Genomic DNA, 27,380 nt, shown 5'->3' on the forward strand with positions numbered 1-27,380 from the left:
TCCAGCAGATGTCTGAACACGACTGAACCTCCACAGGCTGATATTTAAAACCAGTTTGACCACTTCAAGCTGCTCGGAGTAAATCAGAAAATATAAAACCCCTGACGTTACAAATTGCTCCTGACACCTCGAGTCTGCAGCAGGCTGATGTCAACCAGACCAGAAATGAAAGATCTCGACTTGCAGAATGGAAACGCTAGAAACGTTTGGAAGTCTGGACAAAAACTTGGGCGGGAATTGCTTCAGGAGATATGAGAGATCCTGCAAGAATTTCCTGGATGTGCATTAGAGCGATGATGAGTGAGGAGAGCGGGGAGAAGACTCACACTTTGTAGGCCAGGTCGAAAACCAGCGAGGTGACGGGGATGAAGAACAGGCCCATCCAGAAGACCCCTGAACTGAACATCATGTCCGCCTGCCACACACACACACACACACACACACACACACACACACACACACACACACACACACACACACACACACACACACACACACAAACACACACACACAAACTTAGGTCACAGTACACAAAAACAGATCAGATAGAAACACAGGAGCTCCACTATCGTCCTCTACAGCGCCACACATCGAAACATACACAACAACAGCCCAAAAGACGCTTTTATTGTGGAAACAGAAGATGGGTCTAAATAGCCGACTCAGTGTGGGTTAATCCTCCATGACTAAATGATACCATGTTTTTGTTTGCATCCCCCTCCACCTCCTCCCGGTCCTCCAGGGCGGAGGAAGTACCTGTGATCTGTTTAGACAGCGCTATCTCTTCCAAAGGAAAACAGCTGAGACGTGAGGCGTGCTGAGAGCTCCGTCGGTGCAGACACACAAACGCCTTCTGAGCTGCGTCGACTGCAGCAGCCACTCAATCTAAGTGAGTGTTGATGAAGTGTAATGTATGTAATTATGTGCGTTCAGGTTTAATGTTGGCAGTTTATCATCCAGAAAACCAAAGTTAAAGACGTCTTGTTCAGTGGCGTTAAACTGAAAGCTAGTTTATAACGTTTGGCTCGTTTCTCATGTGTTTCTTGTACAGCTGCACGAACAGTCGTGTTATTGTAGAATAAGCTGCAGATACTTGTCTTGATTAACAGTTTGACCTTAATGTCAGACAATTATGTGAAATCCCCATTACATGCAAAAAAAAAGGTTCATTGTCTCCAACATATCGTAAAGTTTGAGTTGAATAAAAGTTCAGACAGAAATCATTCCCTCCGTGTTCACATAACTCCTTCAAATGATATTTAAACACAGTAAGTTAGAAATGTTCATGTTTGAGTAATGGGGTTACTTTTTGTGTCCAGGGTCCCGGGAAGGCAGTGGGTCGTTCTGGTGGGGGCAACAACCTTTAAGCTATGAGTGTGAGGATGATGTTTGCTTTGGCCCACTGCAGAGAAACTATCTGTCATTACAGGTCAAACTGCAAAACTGGCGGCCCTGTGTTGTAACGCGCCGCTTGTTTAAACTGCTAAGGCCCCTCGACAGTGTCCTTCCTGTAACATGACACAGACATGGCCCTAAGGATGCACAGGCACGCACACACACACACACACACACACACACACCAATCAGTGTCAGAACTATCAAAGCGCTCAGGTTTGCTCAAATTAGCTAATCTGTTCGCCATTACCTGCAAATTGACTTTGATGTGTGACAAAACACCGGGGGAGAGGAAACCCCAGATGACAGGAAATCAAAAATGTTTTTTCCCTACAGTTTGAGACGGACACGGATGAATGGAGCTTTTCTGTGTCGCCTGGAGGCTGAAAATGCACGATGAGGGAAAATTGCTGTGAAGATATTTTCACATCAATTTTGAAACGACGCAGCCCCGGTGGAAACATTTACTGTTTTTTTGTGTTAAATCAGTTTAATTATTTTTGTTTTCATCTGCTGTGCCTTTTGATGGGGGTGTTTAAGCTGTCCTGAGACATGTTCAGCTATTAAATCAAAGAGTTTATAAAAATAAACCTTTTAGTCTCTCTCAAACCGAACAATATTTATACTTCTCCGTATTTAAACCTGAGCAATGTAAACATACAAAGGCCTGATGCTTCCAATCTCAAGTTTAAATTCAATTATTCTGATAATGACATTTGATATCATTTCTACTGCATTCTGAGAAAGCAGCATAGCAATGCCAGACCTAAACAAACAGCATTAATCGTTCTCAGTTTGTTAGTTTTGCACCAAATTTTAAGAATCCAAACAGATCTGACCAGTTGCAAACAACAAATGTTTGCCTTCAGGCTTCTGGAAAGGCTCCAATACTACAATCAGAGTTGGTAGATGCTAGCAACGTCTCATTCCAGGGGCCCCCCGGGAGCTGGACAGGGTGAGAGAGGTCCGGGGAGCAGGGCTGTATTTTTAGGACAAACTAATAAACTTGTCTGGCTGGACAGACAGTCGTGTCTGCTGGCATGGGAGGGTGTGTTTTGACAGGCACTGACCCCCTCGTGGCCACACACCCACACACAGAAGCAATCGTACACACACATATGTTGACACACACAAAATGCTGAGCAGTGCAAACACTGCTGTTATTTACTTTGAGCCACACTGTGTCAAACGTGGTTTGAGGTTCAGCCTTATATGATAAATATGCAGTGAATCATAAGCTGCGTGGCACGTTTGCATTCCTGCTCTTTCTTCTTAGGTGATGTCCTTGTGGTCCAGTCATGGTAACAGACAGAGGCAATCTTACAACAGGGTGTCTGCTGCGCAACAATATATTTTGCATGTTTTACTTCGAGTCCATGAAATCTGTTTTGGTTTCAGCAGTGGCGCCAGTGTTGGGTTGCTACATGCTACATTATAATAATGGGTTAGAAATTGGTTGTTGCACCAGTTGCAATGAGATGGTCATACTAACTCATCCTTCTCACACTGTCAGAATTTTCTCCTAGGCCAGACCTTCCCAAAGTGTGCCCCCCCTAGGGGGGGCGCAGAGCCATTGCAGGGGGGGCGCGGGATGAAAAGGGGAAAAAAAACAAAACGCTTGGACACTGCTAGCACGGGCGCCCACACAAACGCAAAGCAGGAGATGAAGCATCGCTGAATATGTTTCCAAACCAACTTCACTCTGAGCCAAAGACGAGAAAATATGGTGAAGCAAATCTTCCCTTTGGCTTCACCTGCACAGGTGCAGAGGTAGGTCTCCCTGCAGGATTGATTTTCCTGTGTCGGGAGCAGCGCTGGGCTGTTCAAATCACGGACAAACAGGATCCCACATTCTTGATTTTTACTTTACAAACACTTGTTGTAATGACTAACTACTCCTGACATGTTGGAGATGTTTGCTCTTTATACAGTAAAGTTACAGGATGCAAATAACATCAGGCTGATCCTGACACGATTTGTTCCCTCGGCTCAAATCACAGACAAACAGGATCCTACAGCTGTTTATGTTTTTGAACCCATTTTGCACAGAGAGAAAAATGTATTGACAGCAATGTTGAACATTATTACACAGGAAAAAAACAACTACATGTAAAATAATGACAGCGTGACGCCTCTGCCTTTGTAAACAGAGGGACAGTAACTGCGTGTAAAACCTGCAGACAGTCAGATTAACAGTATTTCGTCTCCATCATTCTGCAGTTCATCTCATGTAAACAATAACGTGGCCACAGCGTGACATGAAAAAGGCACATACCTTTGACGTTGCGTGACGAACTCTTTATTCCTCGTCCACACGTAAACGCAAAAAAGGAGTTTTAAAAAATCTCCATTCTCGGTGATTTGAAACGTTTACGTGGACGAAACAGCTGCGTGTTCAAAAACACCCGTGTAGGTGCGGACGCAGTGTAAAAAAGTTAGTGGTTTATTTTATTACTACCTGTAATTTATTGCAGTTTACTTGTATTTGTTTAATTGCTTACTAAATGTTTGAGGTGTGAAATACACAATGGAGCAGAATATGTGTGTGTGGCAAACATTTTTCTTGTAAAACAAGAGGGCCTAGCAAAAAAAGTTTGGGAACCGCTGTGCTAGGCCATCCGCACTGGAAGCCATTCACTCATCGTGCTTCGCTTCAAAGCTGACGGCTGGTCGCTTGCAGACATTGGATCTGGTTCATTTGGTAACCCTGTGTTGTATCTTCTATCCACTAATATATGAGTCAGCAGTATCCTGTACTCTTGTCCCGCCCACGTTACGTCACCAGCAGTTATTTTGCTCTTAGTTGACTTAAGTTAATGAATTCACAAAGTTTCTACAGCCTCTGGTCGTTTCGCTGCTAATTACTTCCAATGTGGACAATGAGCATTTCTACTGAGCCCAACTGTGACAACTTGGTGACGGTGTGGCGGTAAGAGAAGTAGCTTTTGGACAGTGTTGATGACCTGTTTATAACGGGCAGCAAATCAAAACAAACTTGACTGAAGGGTGTCCTTAAAGGCAGAGGAGCTAAAGCAGCTTGTTTGAGGCGCTTTATTAACGCCCATTACAACAGAATTAAGGAATATTTTGGACCATCATGCAAAACCAGTGTGATGAATATAAAAAGCAGTTAAAAATCTGCCCTACAAAGCTGATCAGGGGCCATGAACGAAATCAGAGCTGTGTCTGTTTATCAAGGTGGAATCTGAATGAAGAGGTTCCAGGAAAAAAAGTAATTTGTGATCTGCAAATCTACCTGGTTTAAATAAAAGTTTAAACATACAGAACATCAAAAATGTAACTTTATTGAAAGACGTAAATCCTGTAACTTCAGAAAAAAGCTTCAAGGGAAAACTCAAAAGTATTTTAGGATTGTTTTTCCATCAAGACTTGATCCTTGATCCAAGCATGAGCAGCCAGGTGCTCGTGCCTAAGAAAGCCCACAGTCTCAGCAGCTTGAATTATGCTAATACCTGCCATTGTAATGGTAAATGTGAGTTTGTCCACTGCTGCACTATTCACTCCACAGGCCCGAGATATGCTCTGGATTCTGCAAACAAGACTGTGAAAAGGCAACTTCATAACGCAGCTGCATCCAAGAGATGCTAATATTCAGACAGTGGCTGTTTGAGTACACAGAGCTTCTGTGTTTAACTTTTTCTCTCTTTTTTGCTTTTAGGTAGGCTGAGAGGAGACGGGTTAGACTAATATGCTACATCCCGTCTTCGGCTTCAGTCTGCATCTATGTTTTTTCCCTCTGCCTGACCGGACACCAACGTACTCGTCGGCTTCAAGGAGAGAAGGGAAATTGAAGATGAAAGTATGTATTTGGCCAAGTGTGGTTTCAACCCTCAGCGGCCTTTCTTGTGCAAATACAAAGTTCAGACTTGTTATGGAAGCATAGCTAGCAATCAGATAACAGAAGGGTAGAAACGCAAGAATCGTCCAACAAAGCCAATAACACGGCGAACAGGCAGCCTTAGTAAGAAAAGTCCACTGCTTCTGTCATCAGCAGAGACACACCCACCCAAAAAATGCAGAATATGGAAAACAAACAACTTCCTCTGTTGTGTTTTTCATCGACTCCGTGTTATTTTTGTGTTGCTTAATAAAGAAAAACAGAGAAATATATAACTTATGACTTTAATAAACACTCAGCCGTCTCACAGCCAACTCCACATGTGGCATTAATAATAACTTTACTCTTACTGTACATTTAATGAGGTGATTACACTAAATGTGTGTTGTGCTGCTTGTCAATCATTAATAATAATATTTCTAACATTTCAAAAAAGTTCAATAGTCAGGAGATATACCAGTTATAGGACAGGTTTGGGGGATTGTGACAATAATTCTAATCTGTGAACAGACTTTGCAGTCAGAGCTGATGACTGCGTGTTTCCCTGCACTGTTGTGTTTGTTTTGTAAAGAAAAGCTCATCAGGACTTTTATTCCACAGACAAGAGCGTTCATCACGGGCGGGACTTTTGGCGCTTGGAGGAAATCTGGCAGTGAACACTCAAATCTTAAATTCCTTTGCAGGTATGCTGCAAACAATAATAAACAACTGTAACTGAAAGCTAAATATGACAGATGATGGATTAGCGGTTTCAGACAGGTTTCAGCTTTCACTGAGGTGGGGGGGTTTCCTCCACCCTGTGCTGAAATAAGCAGATATGAGTGACTCCCTGCAAGTTCAAATGCATAAAATACAATGACAGAGTCAAATATGCAAAGTTACTGGTGCTTTATGAAAGCAGGAAGCACTTTTAAAGCTACTAAAAATAAATAACTGAATGTTTTAGAAAATCCATGTTTGTGTTTTCAATATGACATCCATCCATCCGTCCTTTTTCTCCCACTTCTCCGATTCACGGCTGTCGAGTCGACCACAGAGACTGCAAACCTGTTGCAGAGCTACCACAGAGTAACAGACGACCACTGACACATTCACACCTGTGGCTAATTCACCAATTTGACCTAAAGTGAATGTGTTTGGTACCCAGAGAGATCCCACACAGACGAATCCGAAGAAAGTTCCCAATTCAAACCCACGACCTTCTTGCTGGGATGCACATGGAGCAAAGTTTAGATAAATGACACTGATTCACACTCACTGATAGCTTGAACTCTTGCAGCTCTTCCATTTTCCTCCATTACTGCATTAATATTTTCTGTTTACAAGTTGCTTCACTGCTTGAAATAGAGCAGATATTTCAGCACACTCTGAGGAATAAAGTGGCTAACAGTAGAGGTGGGAATCACCATACATCCCACGATACGATATTATCACAATACTTAACGCACGATACGATATTATTGCAATTTTTTAAAATATTTTGCGATATTCAGATTCTGTACATAAAGGTAAACTTTATCAATATTCATTTTCTCTAATATCAAAGTCTCACACTCAGTCTTTCTCTCATTTCAGTTTTATTGTTGACAAACTGAACGGTTTGTATTACAGTCTAGTCCAACTTAACTGAATCAACCATCTGGTACAATTATAGCTATTCTGAACTATGCAGTTTATGAAAACTATGCAGCCCCTTCAGCAACTGAAGAATTTGAAAGTAAATTCAAACAAAATATAATTTTACATTAAATAAAAAAGTTTTAAACTTAATTAAAATAAAACATGTCTTAAATTAAAATAAGTAAACTGTCATGTTTATTGCTGCCAAAAACAAGTTAAACACATTTGGACAGTGAAGGAATGTCAGGATTCTTGCTCAGAAAAAGGATCAACATGCTCTGAAGTCAGAGCACAAAAACCTTTTTGTAACAAAATATCGATTTCTGCTGTCCCTGTATCCATACATTATTAGCAAACAAAATATCACCATGCTACACAGTATCCATTTTTCCCCACCCCTAGCTAACAGATGACTGAAGACAGCGATGTAGTGGTTTGGTAGAAGAGTTTCAATTGCCAAACTCTTAACTAAAGTTAAACTAACTAAAAGCAGTCCTGAATAAAAACCATTCATTGATCTGTTTCTCATGAAATAGTTTTCATTCTTGTCCACGTCACACAGGCTGGCACAGAAATGTATTCCTGGTCTGCTACACATCAACAAACATCTTTGCAAAGCTTTTCCTTTTGAATCTTATCTCTGAGCAGAAACTGTGAAGAATCCGTTGCAGTGTAAAATCCACATGCTGATGACAAGCACTCGAGTCTGACTGAGTGATAGATGCTTCGCTGCAGCTTGCAGCAGAAATGGGAAAACAGCAGAGGTGTGAGCAGAGAGGGATAAGCTGTGCAGGGAGACGGCTGCATTGATAGCACAGGCATGCCAGCAGGCAACAGGTCAGTGCGACAGAGTGAGCATGAGACATCTCCTGAGGTGCAGCTAAGCCGCTTAGTGTGGCAGATTACGCTGCCTGAACAGAATAATCTGACATTTTCTTTTGATATTTGTTTCAGACGTCTGTGAGGTGATCATTTGGGACAAAGCCATTCTCAGGGAGTACCTGTGAAAACCACACGAGCTGTTTCAGGGTGTTTGGACGATTGATCCGGCACCCGTGCGTCCAAAGAATATTTTGCCTGACATTGATGAATGGGTTCTCGTGAAGCCGAGCGCTGCTTAACATGTTAAAGGTGGTGAGCTGGGTTGTGTGAGAGCCGAGGCAGGAGTGGAGGGGAAGGGAGTTCTGGTGTCTGTTATGCTGCAGGCCCTCGGGCAGTTTTTCAGCTGGCAGAGACGGGGTGGGGTGAACAAAAGGAGAGCGCAGGAAAAAGCCGAGAGCATGAAAGAGAGTAGATATAAAGGACAGAGAGTGCTTCTTCTTCCTTTTACATTCAAGTACACATTAGGGAGGCTATGGTGAAATATAGGGGGCTTCATCGGGGTTGTGAATGATCCTCCTCTTCAGAGGCTACAAGGTCTTGGAAGTGGAGCCTGTGTCTCTGATTCCTTCTCGAGTTTCAGAGATGTGTCCCTGTTTGATGATATACGGGCATCCCTGAGTCAGGGCCGGGCAGAGTTACCCACAGCCAGAGGACACCATCACTGTCTCCAGTCAAGGGCTGCAGGGTGTGGATGAAAGCAGCAGGCTTCAGACAGGGATAGAATTAAGCTAATATACCTGTGTGTGTGTGTGTGTGTGTGTGTGTGTGTGTGTGTGTGTGTGTGTGTGTGTGTGTGTGAGTGAGTGAGTGAGTGAGTGAGTGAGTGAGTGAGTGAGTGAGTGAGTGAGTGTGTGTGTGTGTGTGTGTGTGTGTGTGTGTGTGTGTGTGTGTGTGTGTGTGTGTGTGTGTGTGTGAGTGAGTGAGTGAGTGAGTGAGTGAGTGAGTGAGTGAGTGAGTGTGTGTGTGTGTGTGTGTGTGTGTGTGTGTGTGTGTGTGAGTAGTACACTGAGCCCAGTGAGGGTAAAGCATTTCTGTACATGTGCACCTACTTATGTTATTTACTGTGTCACGCACAAACAAGGACCCAAAACATGTGGAGTTGTTGTAGCCAAACTCACTGTTGCAGCGGTGAAACCTGTCAGATGAGAATACTACATGCAGCTAGATGCTTCAGTCCAAAGGTTAACAAAGAAAATCTGCCACAGAGATCTTCCTTTCCAAAAGCAAAGCCTGCAATCATCTACCCAACAGAACTGATCAGAGATGAAGGACATTCGACTCAAAATTGTAGCTCTTACAGGGATTGCGTGACATTTGGGGAAAATGCTGCTTTCTGGAAGAATGTTTGAAGAGAAGATTGATACCATTCTTATATCTCTGTGGTATATATGAATGTACACAAGCCGGAGGTTAATCTGGCTAAATGTAGAGACTGGAAGCAGGGGCTGTCCAAAAATCCCCACTTATCATGCTATATCTCATTTGTTTGATCGGTACCAAAACCAAAGTGTAAAAATAATATTTTACTGCTTTCATATGTGCAGGATTATTGCTCTGTGAGCCAAAACAGCATTAAGCACGTACCCTCTGTACAAAAAGAGACGTGTTTGCACCGATTAAACAAACAGGACATATTGTGTTGATCAGTGAGCTTTATAGGTGCTCGTAGGTGGATTCTGCTACTGCAGCCTCTCACTGCCAGACCAAGCCAACTGTCTGCTGCCTGTATTATTATATCTAACAGACGTTACTCATTTTCACCATTTAATTAAATGTCAAACTCTTTCCAAAAATAATAATTTACTGAGCAATAATATGAAAAAAGACCCAAACCTCAATCTGAGAAACAGAAAATACGTTTTTTCTCCTCAGGCAGACGCAGCTGCCGTTTCTGAAGTTCATGCTAATTTACCAAAATATAACTGTGCAGATATTTTTCTATTTAAATTCAGCTTCACACTGTAGCTGTTTATTATGAGACAATATGTTCAGAGGGTTTGAATCCACTAACTCAGAGAATACACCCGCACTGAGTTTCCATTTTTCTTCCTTTTATTTCTACATTTAACTTTTCCCTGAAAAATCTCAGGTGGTCTGAAATGCCACAAATAATCAAACAGTGATGAAACGTGTCACATTTTACACGTTAGCTGAGGCCTCAGATGCATCAAGTATCCATCTCAAATCGGCCACACAGGACTAATAAAGGTTTGTTTAAGTAATAAAACCCAGAGTTTTTCTTACTTGTCAACAAGACTAAAACCCGCTTTTGTTTTTAAGGAATAGTTTCACATCAGGTGAACTGCAGAGGGATCTCTACACAGCACCTCTGCAAAGACAACATTTATTGTAAGATGTTGTTTCCTCTGCTGCAGGCAGCTCTTTTCTTTCAGTGGTTTCCTGCCGTGTTATTGTTACGCTATGAAAAGACGCCTCAGCCTCCTGCCCAGAATGGACTGGGAAGTTTCACCTGTTTAATGGGTTCCCATTAACCACCTGTGGTGACAGTTACATTAGTTACATTCACACGTAAATACCGGGTCCTCAAAGGAAAAAAGTAAACAAAATATCTGAATAATTAAAACTTTTGGTGTAGTCCCTCATTTCTTTCTCTGTCTGACAAAAAGCAACTTTATCTCCTCTGTCTTTGAGACAACTTTCTCCCACGTTGTTGCCACACAAACAGAAGGTGTATCTGCTGAAACCACAGCCACAGCTCTTTGACATCTTTGATATCCAAGAGCAGAGAAACACTGAATGAACCCTGATGGCTAAAGCAGCCTGAGTCTCATAGTGATGTTCAATACGAGCATCCAACACGAAAGAAAACGAGTGAAAGGATAACAGGACGGATCTGATTGATGTTTATGGGGTTGAATGATTGTCGGGTACATTTTTAGGCATCAGTCACCCGTGTCTCTCTTTGCTTAGCTTCCAGACTGCCTCACTGTTTTAGTTTCACCTGTGGATACTCAGAGCTGAGGGAGAAATTTTAACACAAACACAGAGCAAATTGGCCCAATTAAGTCATTAGGCAACACAAGCCAGAGGCCTGACAGTTTACACTCCTCTGGCTCTGCTTACAAAGATCTGTTTTAAGGTTTTCCCACCAGCTCCTCTCTGCAGAAAATGAATCATAAGGAGCTACAGATGTGTCTATAATAGAGGATTATATCAGCAGTTTCTTTTGGGACATGCATGTGGATGTGTGCATGTGTGCATGTGTGTTTACCTCGCCTGACATGTCAGGTGCCAGAGGGATGAGGGGCCACAAGGAGGAGTAGATAGCGAAAAACACCACCCACAGGCCGATGCTTCCCCAGATGGCGATGTGACTGAACTGTTAGGAGCAACCAGAGGACAGTAAGTATGTTGTGATTTGAGCACTGCTACAAGCTCGAGCCCTTTTAATCACACTTCCTTGGGCTTAAAACACTGAATGCGCTCCGGTAACTTAAAAGAGGTGCCGTACATTTCACTTGGTTTACATTTACAAGCCTAGCGAGAACAAACCATGAAGGGATTTAGCGATAAGAAGAAGAGGATGTCAAATTTGTCACAGGTATCAGCGGCCAGAAGCAAAAGAGACGAGAGGACTCAACCTACCATGGTCCAAGACGAGGTTTCGAGGCCGGCTTTGAGACAAACTGTGATGACGACAAACTGCGGAGACACAAACCACATGTTCAGCAAAGAGGATCATGTGAAGTTCATCACACATACCTGAATTCACAATAAGAAAGCATTTTACTGGAAAAGATCATCAGACAATTGAAAAGAAGAAGACGAGGAAATATAGCTGATGTTTATTCGCTTGGCTCACACACCCGATCTCTGTAACACAGCAGAAACACTGCCAGGAAGAAGACCGGTGCACTTACCGTGTAAACCATGTTGCCTAAGAGGAGATAGTCCGGAGTCCTTCCATTGCCAAAAACTGTATCTGTGAAGGGAATCAGCAGCAGAGGCTTTTAAGCTGTCCTTCTGCAGCTCTTAGCTTTCACACAGGGTAATACTTTAGGTACATCAACGTGACTTTTGTCATGAAGTGCTTGGAGTGGAGCAGGGAACTAAAAGTAGAAACCACAGTCAAATGCTGCTTCCATTACTGTCCTCTGAGCCTGCAACGTTAATTTCAAGGCAGCATGTGTAAATCCACCAGGAAGAGTGAAGCAGTGTCCATTAATCATATTCAGAAAGTTCTGGCTACTTTAGTGCTGAAAGAGAGGGTGAAATTATTTTTCTGGCAACATTTTAATTCATTCTGCCATTAAAAAGGAATCCGATGCTTTTCTTATAACTTCCTAAATTAATAAACTGAAATAAGCTGTGAGTCACACACACATATGTGGGTCTGGGCTCTCGCTAAAATGTCAACAGTGTGCGACTGCCAGCAAAGAAAGAGAGGCTCCCTTTCCCTTTACTTCCGGCTGGTCACATGTCTCGTGTGCGCTGAGGCTTTGCTGACAGCCTGTCAGTCACAGTGAAGCGGCTTGGCGCCTTTTGTTTGGAGAGCAGGCCCGAGCTTGTGTGGTCCTCAGCTGCAGCCAGCCAAGACTTACCGGCTCAAAGATCCCTATTCTCTCTGCACACACACCCACACACATCTCAACGTGCCAAACATGCACAATTGACCTTGTATGGATCAATAAAGTTATTTGCGCTCACAAAGCTCTCTGTTTGAATCAAAACATCATTTTGGCCACAGAGAAAGCTCCTGATTGGCTCTGTGTTATCTATCAAAGCTAAGTAAGTGCCAATAACTGCACGCTGAAGCGTTTCAGTCGTTAGGACAAACATGAACATGGGCTTGTTATTGCGTGTCCCTCGGACTGCAGCACACATGTTTGCAATTCATGACTGGATGGTTGAAAAGAGAACTAATTAAGACAAAATACGTGTCTTTGACTGTCCTCCTTATTTATGCGCCAGGTCCAGCGAGAGCCGTGGAGGAGTCTCTGGGAGCTACTTACCATGCTGGAAGGCTTTAAGGGGGAACCAGAAGAGGATGACGGAGTGGAAGAGGCCGTTCAGACAATGGGCCCAGAAGACCTGCAAAAGAGAGGAAAGAGGGAAGGGATGTATAGGAGGGGGAGGACAGGGGAGGGGGGACAGCAAGAGATTGCAATAAGAGAGGGGGAGAGGGGGGGAGAGTGGAAAAAAAGCATGAGAAAAGGGTGTTGGGAGCTCCAGCTTTCCAAGTGACCCCTGACCTGGGCCCTTTGTGCCAGCCAGGCGCTCGGCTAAGTGGCGGTTTTGTCGGGGCCTCCGCGCTGAATGGCCACCCCGCTGACAGACACGTTGTATATCCTGTGTGTGTGTTAGGGGGAGAAAGAGGTTGCTGCATGTGTTCACGGGTAGTTAAAGCGAATACAAGTTTGCACATTTCCCCTGAAGTCGAGAATAAAACAAAAAGAATCAGTGGGTGTAAGAAAAATACACATGCTCATCTCAACAACACAAACACTGTATAACATGTACGAGCTGCCAGCGTGAGGCTTCCTCATTATATTTCATTAGGCTTCGGCCCTTTCATGTGAGGATTCGAACCGGTGTCGTAATAAATGACAGGAGCGTTTAAAACAGCAAAAATAAATCTAGAAACACACACGGGGAGACTGACAAGCCTGACAGAGATTAAACTGTTTTCATGGTGATTATTAAGAGCTGCTGGGAAACCGTGGACCGCAGTCTGCGCGTGCGTCCGTCCACGCAAGCGTGTAGACTTGAATCGTTCACATCGATACCGTCTCTCTCTCCAAAACCGCTTCAGACTTACATTACGCTGCGCGACGGCCAAACAAAACACTAACGGGTGATGTACCACGAAACAGCCGTGAAACTCCTTTCTGCCAAAAAACACTCCGTATCTGTGCCGCCTTCCCCCGCTGTGCTAACACAGACGCTGGTGTGGATGCTGAGAGCGTCTGTCGAGGTTAGAGGGCCGATGGAGCAGGCATGAAAAATCAAAACATCACGTTTTAGTATTTGGCTTGTTTTTGATCACTGGCATGTTCGAGGCTTCTTTAATATCACTTTTCAACAACTTCAGCAAAGCTGTCAGTGAAATATTAAACACGACTTATAAAGATGAATGACACGTCCTGAAACTCACTTCCTGTATGTTGTCTTCAGCTATTCGCACTGTTTCACTGTGTAGGGCTACTTGAAATCATGTGGCTGGGACATGAACGAGTCCTGCTCTCATCTACGCTATGGGCTTGTTTTCTGCAGCCTCCTCATCTTTCCTATCAACCAACTAAGTCCTTTAGCAGCCGCCCCCAATCCTGGATTACCTCACTCTCCCACTGTGGACACAAACCCAACACACTGAGCGAGGGCCAGCCACAGCAAGCCCCCACTCCTCCATCTCTGTGGTCAAATGTGTATTAAATGATCACCAATGTTACAATCACATGTTTGTGCCAATTAGCCTCCCACTGGCAGGCTCAGCTCTCCACCAGCCTCCCCAGCTATCTCAATCCCAGACTCTGTGGGAGTGTAAACCCAGTTTCCGCTCCACAATAATGAATGCTAATGAAATCAATAACTGCTCATAATCATTTGTCACAGTAGGATCCTCCCTTTCGCCCCTCCAGCCACCAGGCTCCTTTCTTCCTTGTTACCCGGCAGGTTGCTGCTCTGAATGAATGCCTCGTCTGTCCTGCAAATATTCGGCCCTTTGTCAAAATCCTAATTGCCAAAAACAAAAATGAAAAAAGAACCTAAACCACACGAAGGCCAGTAATTAATATCGAGCCAAATATTTCCAGAGTTGCTCCCACGCTTCCTGTTTCAGGTTTGAGGAAAACCGTATGCAAGAGAAGTGATGGTGCTATGTAGGAGGTGATACTTCTGCTGTGATCATCGAGGCCACACGAAGGGCAACGTGGTTTATCAGGGCGGTTTAGGCGTCTAGATTTGTAATTAAAAGTGAACGAGCGACGCAGCTGAAGCCACGCCTGAAGTTTCTAACACCCTCCGTCTCTCCCTTCTCGCACCTCAACACAAACAGCTTTAATTCACAAAGACAGTATCTGTTGTGTACAAAAGAGCCGGGCGAGCAGAAAGACGGGCTTCGAGGGGCCAAATTCCTGCTGGATTTTCTCGCCTCGCCTCGGGCCAGCTGCAAGGAAAATATCTCGGGAATAGAGTGGACAAGCCAGCAAAAACAACCTGCTGACCTGGCCAAGTCATCATTTATGAGTCTTGGAAAATGTGGCCCAAACAAAAATGGAGGTTCGTTTGCTTCTAACTATCACATGAATGTTTTTTATGATTCCTTTTTTTGGCACCAAAAACTTAATGAAGTCTTCGCACAAAGCTGATTAAAGGGAAATCCATCGTACAGCAGGATTCACAGAAAATTTCATACGATTCATGAAGCAGCTGTGGTCACAAATCATTAAAGATGATTAATAATAAAACAATTGTGAATCATAAAATCTTGATCTGCAAAGAACAGGGCGCTTAGTTCACCTTTAGTCTGTTTGTTTTTCTGTGAAATGACAGATAGTCAGCAAACAGCCACTCAGCTGTGACACTACAGTCTTTAGATGTTATAGATATTTAACACTGTTGGAACAGCTTTAATGTGTGACATTAGCAGGGCTACACCTAATGTTCACGACGTGTTTTTCTTGATTAAACAGGCTAATTGTGTGCAACAGCTGCTCTAAAGACACTTACTGATTAATCATATCATGTATAAAAAACACAAGGTTCAAAGCTACAACTTTACGAGTCTTTCCAATCTTAACGCTGCCTTCTGTCACTTTTAAGTGTGTAGCTAAGAAACAAACTTCTGAAAGGTTATAATTGAATATGGGAGAAAAATTTACTTAGAAGTACAGATTGTGCCAAAGAGAAAGTAGAAGGTGTTGTTAGTGCCAGTTATAACCAGTGAGTCCCAGTAATCATGGAGTCAGTGACAGATGGACGTCTCTGCCTGTGTCAGCAAGTGTCAGATATTTTAAAACAAATATCAAAGCAACTTCACCCTTTACATGTGTTCTTGAAAAAAATAGAAACTACATGAAACAAAACAAGTACTAAGGTATACTTGTTATAAACAACCTCTTCCTGTGTATTTGTACTCATGCAGAGCAGACTGGCGATCCAGCTGTTAGCTGTAATATTAAAAGTTGGTAAGATATGAAAACATGCTAATATACTAGAGCCTCCTATGGACTAACCAGCTGTTTTTTTATAGTAGGATCAGATGCTACATTTAAATTGTATCTATTTTATTTATTATCTGTAACAATTCATCACAAATCAGAACAAATGACTAAACGCTGATGTTCATTAGGACGCATTTTAAAATGGCTTTTTGAAAAACAGAAACCAACGTCATCTGATTCGTGCAGTCTGCTGTTGTGCGGGTTAAATGCGATCTGATAGGCTTCTAAGAGAACAACAAAAACACCTCACTTAAACAAATTGCATAATTTTCTGCGACCAATGCCATTACACAGTGACAGCACCCTCTCTATCCCTCCTTTTCTGCTGCCATCTCCCAACAGATCTGACCTTCCCTGCCCGTGACCACCGTGGCCAATCTGCTTTTAATCCACCTCCATGTGGTGCTAACCAGGTCACCACGCCTGTGAGGAGGGTCCAGCAGTCTCTGGCTCAGCATGGAGAAAGGAAGAGACAACTTTATTACCAGCTAACAGACAGCCCCCGCAGCCAGACAGAACAGGTCAAGCCAGGCCAAAGCAGGCTACGACTGGATACCCACAAACTGCAGCTGCCAGGTCACCGAGACGTCAACAGATCGCTGTCCTGTTATTAATGGCATTTAATTACTGGGACTTTTACCCTTTTAATTTAGTGGAGAACAAAATTAATTCCATAAAAGGTACAATAACAAAGGAACATAACAAGTTTGTTGTTGTTGTCACTTAATTTGAGCAGAATGAAAGAAATGGCTGATACTGGGCTGTTGAAGCGTGTCAGTAAAGTAACAGTATTAATGACATACTGCGTCTGTTACACCGACATACTGTTCGACTTCACATGAAATATATTCACAAACATGATACTGAAGGTCAAACTGAGAAAAATAAATAACCTAAAAGTACTGAAACCTGTTCATGTGTTACAGGAAACATCCACATAGATAACATACATGTGATAAGAGGATCAAATTACCTTGGTGTTAAAGCCCATGGCATTCTGGGAGGTTTTGTAGAGCTCTGGGTACTTCAGCATATTCTCTTTCCTGCAGGAGCGCTCGAATATTCCCAGAGTGAGAGGAGGCAAGGCGGTGAAGATCTACAAGAAAACACAGCCGCAGACGTGCACAAACACACAGTGATAAATCTGATATGAAGTAATATGATTTTGCTAAAAATATCTCCTGTTAAAGCTGCCACGGTAAACCTAACCTCCAACTCCAGCATCCTGTCAAAGCTTTGTTTCATTTTGTTCTCCACTCTTCATTTTATTTCACTGGAGACTGGCTGACCTTGTTTTGATTTTCATGCTTTAAGTCTGTTCATATGCAAAAACCATCTCGATGAGCATCTGCGGTCTTCTTGACGGAGCAGCAGGTATTTAAAGCATCGTTTCTTGGTGCTGTTGTAATGTTCTGTATAGCAGCTGCTGAGAGGAGCAGGATGGTATTTGTGTAGCTCAACTGATTCAGTTCAGAGTTCCCTGCAGGCCCATCTGGAGTGGGAGTCTTCAGGCCTCAGTCGGCAGGACCAGTGGGCTACAGGACATGCTCCACTGGCTTCTTTTCTTATTCAGAGCCAGGCTGAGGAAGACCTCCTTTGAGGGGCAGATTCAGCCCACTGCCTCTAACAGACTCCCACTGAGCCGATGGAATTCCCTCAGTTTCTGATAAAGTAAAAGACTGAAGCTTTTTCCCACAACCAAAGCAGCGCTGGTTACAACGTGTGGGAGTGGGGGGCACAGGGAGGTGGTTATGAAACAGGGCAAAAGGCAGGGCTCAAATCTCCTCCTGACAGTTTGTACCTGCCATAAATTACTTGTGCTTGAGGCCGACTGGGATTGTGGGGAAACTTCACTTCACACTTCTCTCACTCATTTTTGTTGATTGAATCGAGTTCATTTTTATAAACAGTTTAAAGTTACATATCGACTCATTGCGGTCTTAACAGTATACTCTTAAACCTCGACTACAGATGCACTTTTCCCCTCCTGCTTAATTCATGACAGATATGAAATATGAGTTCATTAGGAGTGGTCCTGTTATGGCGCTCTGAGGGACTCCCTACATCAGCAGCTCTTTCTGCTCCAGTCTTCCTTTTCTTATTATCACGTAGCTGTTCTTACTAACTATCCTCTTTGGGGCAAACGGAGCTGTTGTTCTTTCACATTCAGTACATAGTTTAGGGCACACGGGGAATACGGGCTTGACAACGGGTCATAAATAAAGGAGAACGTGTTCAGGATGCTGATGACATAGTCACGCAATAAAGGGATCAGGCTTGAGGCACCACAGCTAATACGTTCTGTGTCAAAGAGGTAGAGGAGTAAAGTGGTCTCTGTAGAGGCACATGTTTCTAAACACTCACCACATTGTACAAGCCAATGCACCAGCGTTCAAACAGAATCTGACCAGAGAAGCCATTGACGAATGCAAACCAGATCTAAGAAAGACAAAAACATCATAAAATGAGTCAAAACAGCAACATATTTATAATACCAGCTTTTTTTAAGAAGCCATCAGCTTCAGTGGCAAACAATGAAGTTGAAGTGTTGGAACATTTGAAATACATCTTTTAATGAGCACTAGAGCAGGGCGATATGACCCAAAATATTTATCACGATATACATTTGAAAATTTGCGATAACGATATAACTGACGATATAATTGACACGAGACAAAATACTTTACAACTCCTCAACTTTATTAGTGCAAAAAAACCATCAATGTATTTTCACTTAAACAAGCAGCTGTTTTTTAGTTATATAAACATTAACAGTGCAAATGCAAATTCCTCGCTGACAGTTCAACCAAAAGGCATTTCCAGTGGAAACTGGCCGACATATCCTCAGCATAACCATGTATAATATCCACAACACTTAAAAAGAGGTTATACACACACAATACGGTAACATTATGTTGAAGCACAGTAGTATCACTCCGCGAGGCTCCGCCTACGATAGCCGTAATGCTCCAACAATCCATCAAGCGGTGCGGCTTCGTAGCTTAGCAAAGTCGTACTGAAACATTTGACAGATTTTCGAGCGCCGTGCACATAAAATCGTCTCGAGGTCAGTAAACACAACCAGAGTTCATACATAAGGCACACGGGATTATAAGGGGCTCTGTCGACTTTCAGGAAAATCAAAGGATTGATTTTAAGTGCGCCGTATTTTCCAAACAACACGGTAATAACGACGGCCCGCTAGCATGCGCTACCTAAAATAGTGCTTTGTTGTGTATCTGACGGACGAAAGCTAAACCAGTTCCACACCAGTGAAGCTGCAGCATTTTTACAAACCAGTTCAGGTTCATCGTTTCATTCAACGATCCGCTTTCGCTCTTCTCATTCTCTGTCGCTGCCATGTGCATATGTAAACAAAGGCACTGCGCATGCGCGTTTTACCCATATTCTATCGCCATATTTCATTTTCTTATTGTTGCCCAACATTACACCAGTGTTACCGTGAACGGTATGATATGGCCCAGCCCTAATGAGCGCTGTCATTTTACACTGAAAGCCATTTGGTCTCAATTTTGATACTGAAAGCTTTAATCATAGAAGACGCTGCCACATTTACATGCATGCAGCTATTTGCTCTTTCGGTGTAAGCTTTTCATTAGTGATTGCAAAGATAAGTGGCTAACATTATCAGATTTGAGACAGGATCATCTACAAACTAACGATCCACACAGCATCCTTCAATGTCTTCTTATCCTACCATCAGAGGGACGCAGCCTCCGCTGAGATTGCAATTACAGATAATAGAAAAGTGTGTTTCCCTTTAGTGTAAGGGAAAAATAAATAACTGAATGATCCTTACATTAAAGTGGTTTGGTTTTAAAGGGCTGACCTGTGATCAACCTCCGTCGTTAGTTTAATTCAGACACAAAAAAACAGGCAGAAGGGCCAAATGAGAAAAAATGAGAGACAGTGGGAACGCCGGGACTTCCAGATGGCACCTCGGAGATGCAAAGTCTCCACTGGATTCATCACACGATTAACTTCAAACATATATCTTACCCACTGTTTTCCTCCACGATCTACCTGATGACATGTGGGTGACAGATGAGGTTAGTTTTAAGGCCAAAGTCAGGACTGCAGAAGAGTGATTGAGACTTTGATATACTGTGTCAGGAAAGGCAGACAGAGGTAATGTAAACCATGTGCTGAGTGGAAACGAGGCTTATCACCGTATTTTGATTAGCCACGCTTATTTGAGCAAAATAATGCCTCTAAGATGAAAGCAGAGCAATGGCTCCAATCTGGTAGGGAGAACAGCACATACGTCGAATTTTTATTGGTGTAAAGCGGATTTATCGGACACGTGCTCGAGTAAATCTGACTGCACACCCTCAAAATTGTTTGCAGATTGTAAATGAGCAGCTGCACCTCACAGAGTTACAGTTTGCGACGTTGCGGTCCTGGATAGACTCACGCCAAAACTGTCAAGAGAACATCAGGCGTGCTGCGTTTCGGCCAACCGAGCATTTCCTCGCTTCATTTAACTTCATTATGAAGGCATGAACTGCTACAAATTCTCAGATTGAGACAAAGCCTGTTTCGGGCCCCGCCCACCGCTGCCACTGTCTACACCACCAATAATAATCTGCCACTGGTCCTTCCCATTTACTCATGAAAGCATAGGCATGAACACAAATGGTGAGGGGGGGTGTAGACGAATCCTCTGTTTGCCCCTCACCTTCCCCTCTCTGCCTCACCCACCCATCCCAGATCCCGCCATCAGGTGCACTCTACCATGATGCTGTGTCTTTAAAAAGGGGGGTCTGGTTTTAACCTCAGCTGAATGTGGGACTACATATGGCCAGACCCAGACCAAAAGATGAACAGCACCCCTGGCGAAGCACAGAAACATATTCAGATGCCAGCGCTGTGGGCTGTGGGCAGACGAGCCCAAGCTATGAGCAGGTTCATCCATTAGCGTGGCTCAAGCGACGGTAACGAGCGGCTAGCGGGTAGGTCAAACTGCTGAATTAATTACAGCTCTGCTCAATGAGGGTCTGGGCTGATATATTGTTGTGCTAAGTTAAAAAAGACTCCTATTCATAGCTCGAGGTAACTGCTTCTGTGTGAGTGTTTTGGCCTGGGCCAATAGCTTCCCTCTCGCTCTTTCTCACTCTCTCCGTCTCTTGAGGGACAGTTGCATTGATTTGCTCATTAGGGGAAGTACCAGGCCGGATTTTTCTCCCCCTTTTCTTCTCCTCTTTGAGTGCCACTCAGCGAAGGGGTGTGGCTGGCCTCTCTCCCTCACTGCACATCGTGAAAAACAGGGATAGAGGGAAACGGGAGCTGTAGAAAAAGGAGGATTGGGCGAGGGCTAGGAGATAAGAAGACTTGCATATTCATCAGCAAATGAAAAATCATTGATTCCAGTGTTGCTTCACTGCTGTCTCCAAGTGGCTGGAGGGTGGGGGGGTGCGGGTATGACATTTGTCCCCAACAATGCGAGTCCTGACACTCTTAAGCTCGGCCCTGCAGAATGGTTAATGGGATTCATACACAAAGCAAGCCCAGAATAAAGAGTCGCATAAAGAGGGAGCTGATAAATATGCTGGAAATATGTGGAGCTGCAAACAGAAGCTCACAATGCAGGCATGGCCTCCGTGGATTAATCCGGAGCTACTGGTCGGCTTTGCTCGGCTACTCGGAGCCGTCTCTGACTAAACTGAGCTCCACTGAATGAGCTTTCATGTAATTGCCTCATAAATGCCACTTGTCCATCAGCCGCCTCTGTAGCGCCCTGGCAATGTGTCAATCAAAGCTGAGTGGCCAGCTGGCTCGCCCATTTCAACGGAGTTTCTATGGTTTCTTTTAAAAAGGGTCTCTTAGCTTTAATGTGGCTGAATTCCACTTTTTTGCTGCTGTTCTTCAATCGCACGAGGTTATAAATTATTCCCCAACTTTGTTTCGTTACTGGACACATTGTTTAAAAATGTTTGGCTACATGTTGCCGCCTTTTTTCCTTCTTTTAAATCAAATGAGAATTCATAGCTCAAGCATGAATGTGCTTAAAGTGCTCTCTGACCGATTAGGAAAAGAAATGCCAATCAAACCAGCAGCGTCTGAAAAGGAAAAAGAAACACTGAGGTAGTTGTGCATGTCAGTCAATCATCCGCTGGAGTGACAGCCTTACATTCTGACACAAGTAACCCTCTGTGAGCCTCAGAAAGTCCTGAACTGCTCCAAGAGCTTCAGACTAAGTTGTGCTCACATTCACGTCTTCCACAATAAGCCGAGAATCCTTCGCCCTCTTACTCCACGTGTCTCATAAGAAACCAAAGACCCCGTGGAAGCAGAGGGAGATGAAAAGAGGCTTAAACACAGGGTCTTCCTGCCCCGGCATTCATATTGTAACCCACACTGTATGGCACAATGGTGCTGCGAACAAAAAGTTAAAATTCCCGTCAACATCCTCGATTCTGTTCTTGCAAGGCGTCCCGAGAGTCGAGGGGAAAACACGCGAGCTCAAAAGTAAACCTGTTAGTGCAACAAACGCTGCTTTGACTCATGCCCCGGGGTTGCCGCTGTGTTCGATGTCAAGGTCTTACAATACAGGGACATTTCGAATACTGAACCAGCCAAATGGTGAAGAAATGTGCTATTATCTACTTCATTCCCCCGAAGGAGCCGAGCATGAGAGGGGGAGGGGACTTATGTTTTCAGAAAGCAACAAAAGGTGTGCTGGAAAGAAGCTCGCCCTGCAGACAAAACTATCGATGTTATGTTCCAGTCGCTGGAAAAGGGCCTTTGAAAATGGACCTGGTGTGTTTCAAAGGGAAGCAGTATTTGGTGGCACAAGGAAAGAAAAGGATGCCGAGAAGAACGCTGACCAGGTTTTGATGTGATGTTTCTTTTAAAAATCAAATTCCTAGTGATTGAGAAGCTAACGTTTACCCATGATTAAAAACAGACAAACAAGCGTAATCCGATTTTAAGATGTAAATGTCAAATGTAATGGATCGTGCCAACAGAAAATTACATTTGCTGAAAATTTAATTTTACTTGTTCTCTGAACGGCGTTTGTGGAAAAGGGCAGCAGGATCGAACAGTCACAATGAATTTATAACTGCAGTTACAGCCTGGAAACAGACCAGTCACCCTCTCTGACAATCAGTCAGACGCAGACACGCTGGAATGTTTTAAATACACGGCTGATTCTTCATGCCACATAAACTAAAATGTGATTTAAAAAGGGGGTCAGAGGTCAAGTGTCACAGAAAGAGGATCAACAAAAGCAATTTTTTAAGTGGTCATATTTCCATAAAAGGTTACGTGAACCTGACGCTTCAGCAGGGAGCCTCTCAAAATGCAACATTTTATGAGCAAATAAAGCGATATTCTCAAATCTTGTCAAGCAACATAAAGAGAGGTGGAAAGACTCTTTAAGTGGCCAAATAGTGTATTTTTCTCCTGTTCTGCTCCCAGATGTTCATGGAAATCGTTTCATGTCGTGTTTTCGGTTACGCTGCGTGGTCACTTTGACACAAAGCGACTGGTAAAGATCAAACACTCTGCAGTTTCCACTTCTGCATTTTTGGGAAGGTGCGAAGCCAAACTTGCTACTTTTGTCACACAAGTGCACGGCCTGTTGATCAAACATCTGAGCGCTACTAGTGATAAAGCTGCCGGTGATAGGAAGCACTTCACGTGTCTGCTCACCCTTGGTTACAGATCTGAGGCTGCAATCTGCACTGGGCCTGGTATCTGTCAGACGCCGTCAAACCCACCACGCAACAACTGACCGATGCCGGCAGAGACACGTGAATCTCATCCTTCTCCACTGATAAACAGGGAGAGTTTAGAGTGTCTGTGAACATTTCCCAACAAGGCCCAGCAGTGCAGTAAATCACAGTGATGGGAAATGTTATTAAGCATTATTTCTGCAAAGAAGTTGAACTTGCCAAGGAAAATAAAATAATGCATATAAATATGAAGGAACATCACAAGAATTTGATAAAATACATGAAACATAAAGTTAATCCTAATATTTCACCATTATCACAGCCCAAGTTAGAGCACAATACGATTGGCCACGTGTAAATAATCATCTGCATTTTATTTCTTGGCATGTCCAATGTTAACAATTAATACCTAAATGTTAGGACATAAAGTATGTGGAGTCACTAGTGAACTGGTTCGACGTCTGCAGATTAATATTCTGAGGACTGAACAGGACTAAAGGCAGACTTCCTGTTGATTACACCGCAGAGCGTGTATGTCTGCGAGCGTTCTCGTGTGTATATTCTGCCCGATGTGTCCAAACTCAAACCTTCATCCAGCAGCTGCACAGCCTGGCAGGTTCTGTGAGGGGCCAGTCAACAGAAATACAAACATGGAAACTCTAACAGGGAATCTTTGCCTTCACGTAGTTGTGCCATTTGCATCTTTGAAAAACAAATCTCAAAGCTGTGCATTCACATCGACCTTCAGTGCTGAGAGCTTCTGTGAGTCTTACCTCGATGATGTACAGGACAATATTCTTGTAGAAGCAGTACAGGATGCACTTGGCTACGCGGTTGTAATTCCAGGCTCCGTGAACCAGCAGCAGATTCTTTAAGTATTTGAACTGTGTGGGAGGGAAATGAATGGAGAACACGACAAAATGAATGCACAGCAGAAATCTGTGTCTAATGTTTGTCTCTAATGGCTCCCTGTAATCAGAGATCAGGGCTGAGGCACTAAAAGAGTTACAGAACTTCAAGATTAAAAAAGGTCTTTTGTCATTCCCGGGCAGAAAGCCTCTGATGGGAGCTCGTGGCCAAAGCTCTGCTAACACATTCCAGGAAACGTGTAGACAAAGACTGCAAGGCTGAGGTTTGAGTTGCTGGAATTGGAGGGGTTCATATGGGGGTATTAGTCTCCAAGGGCCTAACATAATAGTTAAATGGCCTCATAATTACACCACTATTTAAGGCCTGTGGTGAACTTTCAATCACACTGCAATTCTGGCTGATGAGTGTGATAGCACTGGAGCAGAACAAGTGTTTCATCACACCTTCTAGCCATCTAGAGGTTGTGTCCAAAATCATTCACTTAATCACTTCTCCCTCTTTGCTCCAAATTAGCGAGCCCATCGGCAGAAAGGAAAAGCCGCTTTCGGACAGTGCTCGGGTCATTTTCACGGCTTCATTAATTACATTATTGCTGCGATACATCAACACCAGCTAACAAAACAATTACAGACACTGATAAAAGAAAAGACACCCAGCATATTGTCCTATAACGCACACAATCTCTGTCAGGGTTTGTTTTTTGGTCGGTGAACTCCGGGGAACCAAACTCGTTAGACTTAGCTATGCTCATCTATATGAGATGTTGTGATGTCATCATGTTGCCCAGCTGGCAACAGCCTTAAATATATATTTTTAATGCACTTTAACACCTTGTGAAGCCATTGTGTAGTTTTTATTTCACAGCAACATCTTCTCATTTATATGCACAGAAGTTGAATCATACATCGTTAGCAAGAGGCTGACATATAAATTACATCAACCACCTTATTTTTCTCTTTTCTTCTGTCAGTATTTCAACTTGCCAACACTGAACTAGCGTGGGCATATTAGCTTTTACAAACATATTAAATATACATATTTTTAGTAGTTTTTTTCTTTATGTTTGGGTAATGATTGTGGGTTTTACACACTTTTGTGAGCAGTTGTGTCATACTTTTAGCGCAGTACATGGAGTATGGTAAAACTGCTTTTACATTTGGATAGCACTAAAACATGGCTATATATCCCAGTTGTATTGTGAGTAGTGAGTGCCTGACATTTTGAACACAGCTTTATTTATTTTGGGTTCTTGTCTTTCAGCATCAACACAGAACTCCTCTGTGATCTGAAAGAACAGTCGCAGTCCCAGTTTGTGTGACCCTCGAAGGTCTGGATCAAACATCAGTTAACACAGAGCCAAGCTGATGACAGACAGTCAGCAGAGATGCTGGCCTGAAGCCTCTTTACTCTCCACTAACAGATAACACTGTTCAAGCATCAAATCTAGCTGTGTAGTAATCTATGGCAGCAGGATGCTCATCGGACACTCGCACACATTAATCTAAATCATGTATAGCAGTAGAAAAACAAGTTATACAACTTCCCCTTGATTGATTTCAGTTTGTAGTCAGCAAATTACAGTTAATGTGCCGCTGCACCAAGATGCGGAAAGTCCCGCTGGAAGTCTGGAGGTGTAATTTAATTTGACACAAATCGATTACAAGAGGCCACCTGTCTTTGAAGAACATACACTTTCTGCATGTCATGAGGATTAAATGGGCACTTCAGACAAACCCGAGTCTCTTGATTAGTAATTTCATACTGAAGCACAGAAAACGCTCTGTGCCTTAGTCAACGCTTAGTTCCTCATACCCCCAAGCCTCTTGGCTGTACAAACACAATGAACTAAGTGGTGTGCTGTGTAACAGACTCACAAACACCATGGATTTTGTGTCAGCGGGTGTCATATGTATGCAGAGTTTCAGACGAACTGGTTGCTGCGACATGAGTATGGATTTAAGGAGCAGTTTGCCAGGATGCGTTCCCTATAGCTATGATGGGAGTTGGGTTTCACCACATGCCTGTTTTATAGCAGATGCTACTTTACTGTATAAGTTGAAGCCCTTTCAGATATATGACCTATTGTTCCTCAGAACAATGTACCAGGCTATCAGTAACATGTAACACATTTGAGACAAGGCTGTCAAAGGCATGAAAAACAGTATCACTGATAAAGTGCTGTATGGATAAGCATTTGCAACTTTGACGTGTTTATCGAGTCGTGTATTATTGTGATTTTCACTTTGCTTGAGCCAAATTAAATATCATAACCTACCTGTTATCTTCATTTTTGCAGTTGCTGATCTTTTGTTACTAGACTGACAGATTGGATCCTGTTAACATTTTAATATTTCTCTGACTCTCAAATTCCTTTATTGAGGTGAAGTTACTGAAAACCCATCAAACCCATCACAAAGGTGATGATTTACAGTTTTAAAGAAGCACGAGCCTGTAGCTTACAGGAAGCACTTGTACAAATGCAGATGTTATTATTAGGGGTGCAACGATACTCGTATCGATATTGAACCGTTCGATACAGTGCTTTCAGTTCGGTACGCATATGTATCGAACAATACAACATTTTTAATTTATTTTATCAACTTTTCTTCTGACGATGTTGTCTGTGTTGAGCACTCAGTGAATCTGCGCTCGACAGTGCAGCCTAGGCGGAGTAGTCGAACACAGATTCACTGAGCGCAGCGCAAGCTAGCGAGACAGAAGCTAAGCTCGTTGCAACATGGCAAATTGAACCTCCCCCACCCTCATTCAGATCTGGCGTTTGGAACTATTTTGGTCTTCATGTGACGTATGACCCTGAAGGTAAGCGCGTCATGGACTAAAGTAAAACAGTATGTTGGATGTGCCAGCAAT

The 27,380-nt window shown here is 43.2% G+C and overlaps 1 protein-coding gene across 4 annotated transcripts in view; it reads right to left on the reverse strand.

The window, feature by feature from the left end:
• Positions 1-27,380, reverse strand: part of atp8a1 (ATPase phospholipid transporting 8A1) — a 109,728-nt gene that overhangs the window by 8,401 nt on the left and 73,947 nt on the right. For all 4 annotated transcript variants that reach the window (XM_087851791.1, XM_087851789.1, XM_087851792.1 and 1 more), the window contains 8 exons: positions 24,413-24,523; positions 18,304-18,378; positions 16,913-17,035; positions 12,730-12,808; positions 11,638-11,699; positions 11,363-11,419; positions 10,989-11,096; positions 327-415 (listed from right to left, as the gene is read on the reverse strand). In XM_087851791.1, coding sequence (XP_087707917.1) covers positions 327-415; positions 10,989-11,096; positions 11,363-11,419; positions 11,638-11,699; positions 12,730-12,808; positions 16,913-17,035; positions 18,304-18,378; positions 24,413-24,523 — 704 coding nt within the window. The remainder of the gene's footprint in view (positions 1-326; positions 416-10,988; positions 11,097-11,362; positions 11,420-11,637; positions 11,700-12,729; positions 12,809-16,912; positions 17,036-18,303; positions 18,379-24,412; positions 24,524-27,380) is intronic.

The sequence above is a fragment of the Neolamprologus brichardi genome, chromosome 2 (genome assembly GCF_056152115.1).
Source record: "Neolamprologus brichardi isolate AB-2024 chromosome 2, ASM5615211v1, whole genome shotgun sequence".
Lineage (NCBI taxonomy): Eukaryota > Metazoa > Chordata > Actinopteri > Cichliformes > Cichlidae > Neolamprologus > Neolamprologus brichardi.